The sequence below is a fragment of the Hirsutella rhossiliensis genome (assembly GCF_020360975.1).
Source record: "Hirsutella rhossiliensis strain HR02 chromosome Unknown scaffold00030, whole genome shotgun sequence".
NCBI lineage: Eukaryota > Fungi > Ascomycota > Sordariomycetes > Hypocreales > Ophiocordycipitaceae > Hirsutella > Hirsutella rhossiliensis.
The window spans coordinates 8203-13998 of NW_025408696.1; the positions used below are offsets into that span (position 1 = coordinate 8203).

The window sequence follows — 5796 nt, forward strand, 5'->3', positions numbered from 1 at the left end:
ACGTGTCCATCGTCGGCACACACAGAGTGTGGGTATAGCATCGAATGAAAAGAAGTTTGTTCATGCGGCCTCATATCAAACAATCCAGCCGCTGCCGATTCCGGCCCATCATTATGTTGCAAGAAAAGCCCATCCACCACCACGCAGGATGCAACGCAAGCGAGCCTCGCCGCTCCACCCGAGGCGTCACGGTGCTTCCTCCAGGGTGGTTTTCCATACAAGTATGGAAATACCCTTTCCATACTATGGCATGGACAGGGTATGGATATGGATCCATAGTATTTCAATACTCAGTCGATAATTGGCCAAATTGCGCCACTGACCGGGACCCCTACAGCGCCATCGTCCAGGGGTCTGAGGGCCTTGAACACCGCTAATTCCCACACAAACACAAATCGCTTTCCCCACCATTTTGCACCAACGCGTCGGACGAGTCAGTTGTCGAACTATGGATACTGCAAGTACGTTATCCTTCTTCGATGCTGAATCTATTTTGTCGGACTCTACGACATCAAGATCTCGCAATACAAGAGGCAAAGCGGCTATCGCAACGTGGAAGCATGCTCGCGTTGCAGCAGAGGGGGAGGAAGAGTTTAAGGGCCGAAATCGCCTTCTCTATTGCAGTCATTGTCCCCAGACAAAGCCGTACAGAACTTCAGTTACCACTAACTTTCGAAAACATCTGGAGGAAAGCACGATATTCGAGTCGTGGAAGATTTGACTCCTCTTCAATCGTCCATCTTTGAGGGTTTGAGCAACTCTACCAGCAAGCACGGGACTTGGGCCGCACAACGGAGATTGAGTCGGAGGTCTTCAAACGCTACCTGGACCAAGACAAGATAAACAAAGCCTTAGCTTTGCTGATCGTCGCACGAAACCTTCCTTATCGATTGTCGAATCCGCGAATTTCACCTCTTCATTTCGACCTTGAACCCGGTCGCGAAGGACTATCTCCCTTCCGCCCACTCGACTATTCCACGAATTATCGACAATCATTTCCAGTCGGCCAAGGATATCGTGCGAATGAAGCTCCAGTCAGCAAAATCCAAGGTTCACCTCTCGCTTGACATTTGGACGTCCCCAATCGGCTCCTTCTTCTCGAGTTTGCTCCACTGTTGACCACGCACAAGAAGCACGACGGAAAGCTCTCCTTGCACTTCGGCCTGTGGCGAACCATTCCGGGAGGAGCAATTCGTTACACTTCTTCCCATCTTGCGGGACTTTGGTATTCTGCGACGCCTTGGAAGCATCGTTGGGGATAATTCGAGCACGAATGACACCCTCTGCCGGGCAGTGAGCACGTATCTCAAGAAGAGGGCGTCAAATGGGATCCTGAAGTTCACCGCCTCCGATGCCTAGGCCACGTTATCAACTTGGCAGTTCAAGCTTTCCTGTTCCAGAATTCTATTGACTTGAAAGAGGGCGAAATATGCGAAGACGCAGATGACCTGGCAAAGTTCAAAGGCAGCGCACCGAATTTCGCCGCCTTGGACCACTTGGTAAGCTCCACAACCTGGTTGTCAACATCCGGAGTTCATCAGGACGCAGTGGAGTTTATGGAACTCGCTGAGAGGGCATTCCACTTGACAATCGTACGAGGTGGAATAGCTGGTATCAAATGCTGCATGTTGCCACTCAGCAGAAACTGCCAGCGCTCTGGACACCTACACCAGAATCATTTCGAAGATCTTTCTGCAGATTTTCTATTGCCGGAAGATTGGGCCCGGCTCCGAATAATTGAGAAGATCCTTCAACCGTTCGCCCGAGCGACATTAGCAACACAAGGGGATCATGCGACCCTGGACAAAGTGCTCTTCACGATGGACGTCTTGATCCGATGCTTTGATGAAGCCCTGGTACCATGCCTTCCATTCCTCTGATCTCCTTGTGCAAGCGCTGAGATGGTGCAATAGGTCTCGTACAAATCAGACACCGAGCTGTCCTTTAGGATCAAACGAGGGTGGGAAGTCTTTGACAAATATTATAGCAAGACAGAAGCATCGCCCTATTATGCAGCTGCCTTGATCCTTCATCCCAGCTATCGCACAACATACATCCAGGCAAATTGGAAGAAGAAGTGGCAAAAACCTGCGTTCAAACAGGTCAAAGACCTTTGGCTCACATACCGAGACACTGTGGATGGCGCCCTCTCGCAACATTTACTAGATGACGATGATGACGAGGACCTTGACGCGTTTGATCGCATTTCAAGGAACCTGCAGAATTGCACTCGACCGTCAAGCCAGGACGAGTACGAAGATTACATTTCATGTGATCCGTACGACATTACGCCGACGACGGCCTTGTCATGGTGGCTTCAAGAGCAACAGAAAACGATGGCACAAGCTATCACAAATGGCCATAGACATCCTATCAATGCCGGCGATGAGTGATGAACCTGAGCGGGTGTTCTCAGGGCGCGTCGCACAATCTCATGGGAAAGAGCCCAATTGGACGCGAAACAAGTCGAAAGGAGAATGCTTAAAGCATTGGCTCAAGAACGATATCTTGCAAGGGGCCGAGGGTGGTGGCGGGTCCCCAGATTTTGGGTAAAATCCTGGCTCAACTTCTACGCCTGTTTCCTGCAAAAGAGCAAATTTCTGCTATCCCCTTACCGGTCGTCTGTCATTACGTTCACGTTAACTGTTCCTTGATTTTCATTGATTCATGTCGTGTTTGGCACGTTTGCCGAGACCATATAGGTGAGCTGTTGCGGGATGCGCACGGACCAAGAATGGAAAGGTGTATTGCAATACTTGCAATAAATGTGGGGCGATACTCAGTATGGATTGCACACCTTTCCATATATGAAAACCACCCTGGCTTCCTCTCTACCTCGAGGACGGACGGTCGCATTATATACTCTACCCACCCTTCTGTACACGTCCAGGCATTCCCTGGAAATATGTACCGTTGCCACGGGCTTCCATTGCAGGACACATCATCTCGCCTGTACAACAAAGCCCTGGCAGTCGAGTACAGCGTCGCCTGAGTCGAGGTATTCTCTTTTGCGAAGGCTCCGCGGACCTAAATATCCACGTCCATGTTCACTGGTGGAGACTCCTGTGGTGGTGCCGCGGTGAGCCCCTGCGCTGGTGTCGTCGTAAGTCTCTACGATCCTCTCGTGATAAGCCCCTGCGCTCGTGTCATGGTAATCTTGTGCGTTGGCGTCGTGGTAAAGATCGGACAGGGCGCACCGCGTCGAAAGAGGATCCATCGCTTGAACCACCAGGGGGACTGTGAACATTTGATACGAGGCATGCTTGCGGTCGGAAACAGCAAACAGTCCAGCTCCTCGAGTGTCTTTTGCTTCGTCTCGGGCACAAACAAGAAGATGAGAAATAGGGCCAGCAGGTTCAGTCCAGCGTAGAAGCCAAAGGCGCCAGGAGCCGACATGGCAATGAGCATACGAGGAAAGGTGAGGAGAGCACCGAGGCCCAAAGTTGTTGGTCGCCACGGCCCATGACATGCCGATCTCGCGATGAGACAGGGGGAAGACCTCGGCCGAGTACATGAACGGCACGGGGCCCTCGCCTGTGGGAATGATTAGCATCAAGGACATGCTGGACTTTCCCCTTCAGCTTTAGAAGCCAGGGGAACAAGGTACCCACCAGGAGAGTAGAATGCGGCAAAGAGGTAAACAAATGTCGCCACGGCTGCGATCCGGGCGGTACTCTGCTCGACGGTTGGCTCGATGAGGTAACAAAGACCGGCGGCTATTCAAAGACATCAGCAGGTAAATCAAACGTCTCAGCAATGGCTCAACAAACCCAGTAGAGTCAAAACATATTTGGAAAGGTAAAGAGCAGAAGAGCTCGGCGGCCAAAGGTATCAATCGTCCAGACAGCAGGCCAGGCAAAGACGAAGTTGATCAAGCCGAAACCAAAGCTGGCCCACAGAGCGGTATAATCGGAGATGCCGCTTTGCTTGAAGATGGTGCTGCTGTAGAAAGAGATGATGTTGACTGGACAGCAAAATTCCCGTCAGCTATGCTCATCGCATGACCCAGGAGCCAAGCAACTTGGCTTGCTGGATCTTGGTGAATGAGGCAAAGGTTTCCCTCGGGACAAGGGCGGCTTTGCTACTTCCGCAAGCTGCTGCGAGATCATGACGATGCCAGATGCCCAGGTGGCTCGCCTGATTCTGGGAATGGTGAAGAGCTCGACGAAGCGGGTGAACATGTTGCTCTTTGTGCTGACGCCTGTTTCCTGAACGAGGACCTCTTCCTGCTCGAGCAGGCAGTTGATGTAGTAGAGATCTCTGGCGGCTTGAAGGGCGTGTTTCTGAGCCGCAGGAGCGAGGCCCAGGCCTTGGTGTACTTCTTCTTCTTGAGGCACCAGCGAGGGCTCAGGGCAGAAGTAGGTGCCAATGACGGAGGAACGGCCGGGATGAATGCCGAGGCAAATTGGAGTCGCCAGGCAATGGCGCCCGTCTTGCCGACTGCCAGATTGGCGCAAGTTCCTAAGAAGATGCCTACAGATACCAGCATCAGTTTCTGGCACGCCGCAGTCTCGACTTGGCCTTTCCGACGCATTTCTTGCAAAAGCCGTCCAGACCTGCCACGACATGACTAGGCCGCCGCGGATGATGGCCGGAGAGTTTTCGGCGGAGAAGACGGGACGGTGACTTCTTTCAGTCCCATGCCGATACCGAGGAGCATTCTGAGGCCAGGATCAGCGCCGAGCCTTGAAAACCAAAGGGAAAGGGTTGCCGACCGGCGGGCGGCAAGCTGTCCCCAGGTCTGGGAGACGGCCATGCCAAAGGGCGCCAGCAAGAGAGATGGCGGCGACAAAGATGACGCCTCGGCGACCGAGCAAGTCGTTCAAGGGTCGGATATCCAACCGGCACTGGGGCCGCGGGTCAGTACGAACAGCACGAGGGCGGCTGTCTTGTGACGTACAAGAGGCAAATGGTTATGTAGGGCATGGAGTTGACAAAGCCTATGATCCAGCTGTTTTGGCGCAGTCGCCGGCGTTGGCAACTGGCCCACAGGCAGAGCCGGCGGTGTCCGGATGCCGAGGGCGAGGGGAAGCTGGGTTGGCCCCGTTTGAGCCCGTCTGGAGGCATGTCCTGATTAGCGCTCGGGGCAGCTCGGGAAGAGGCTGATTGGCGGCAACCTGATCCCATCCTTGGATGGCGGCGGCTATGGAATTAAGGACGATTGTGTAGTAGAGGGCCCATGGATGCTTCCAGCGGTGGTGACTTCTTCCTCAGAGCGCGCCTGTCGTGGTCGTTGAGGTCAGGCAGGTCCTCGAAGGCGGCGGGATCCTGGGCAACCAGAGCGCCCTTGGTCAAGAGCGGCAGGATGTCCTCGGGCAAGCCCTTTTCCTGCTGGAACCTTGCGACATTTTGGAGAAGCTCCTCGCGGGGGATGCCCTTGAGGGGGTTGCGAATTTCGCCGGCAGAGTTGTCGATGAGCTCGCTCAGCTTCCGCCCATGGCTCTCGTGATCAACAGCTGCATCGGGGCCTCGAGCTGGGATCGAGTGTGAGCTGGCAGACTGCGGCGAAGAGAGCTGGAGGGACTCACAAGGCGTCGTCGGTTTTCTCGCCGGACATGTTGGCGGCTGCGAGGCAGAGAGGCGCTGGGTAGGAGGCCGAGCTTCAAGGCTGCGGGGGGCAGATGCGCGGCTGGGGAGGAGGAAGAGGAGGAGGCAGCTGAAAGAGGCAGCAGCAGAAGCGGGCAGGGCTATATACAGCTGTGGCGTGGTTGATTGGGCCACGGCGACACATTGGACGCAAGGATCGACAGGATGGTGGTGAGTAATAATAACAATGCAGCCATGGCCAGAGAGAGA

At 54.1% G+C, this 5796-nt stretch overlaps 2 protein-coding genes across 2 annotated transcripts; one reads left to right on the forward strand and one right to left on the reverse strand.

Annotated features, from left to right (window-relative positions):
- Nucleotides 1–1820: 1820 nt before the first annotated feature.
- Nucleotides 1821–2393, forward strand: HRG_11950 (uncharacterized protein; the record flags this gene model as incomplete). The annotated part of the gene is made up of 2 exons (XM_044870420.1): nucleotides 1821–1856; nucleotides 1914–2393. The coding sequence occupies 2 exons, from the start codon at nucleotides 1821–1823 to the stop codon at nucleotides 2391–2393; spliced, it is 516 nt and encodes a 171-aa protein (XP_044714483.1).
- Nucleotides 2394–3047: 654 nt separating this feature from the next.
- Nucleotides 3048–5557, reverse strand: HRG_11951 (sugar transporter domain-containing protein; the record flags this gene model as incomplete). Its single annotated transcript, XM_044870421.1, has 14 exons — nucleotides 3048–3087; nucleotides 3411–3534; nucleotides 3612–3716; nucleotides 3771–3814; nucleotides 3898–3964; nucleotides 4022–4260; nucleotides 4320–4495; nucleotides 4542–4661; nucleotides 4716–4847; nucleotides 4901–4951; nucleotides 5017–5057; nucleotides 5118–5143; nucleotides 5204–5440; nucleotides 5529–5557. 14 exons carry the CDS (start codon nucleotides 5555–5557, stop codon nucleotides 3048–3050), a joined length of 1431 nt encoding a protein of 476 aa, XP_044714484.1.
- Nucleotides 5558–5796: the final 239 nt, after the last annotated feature.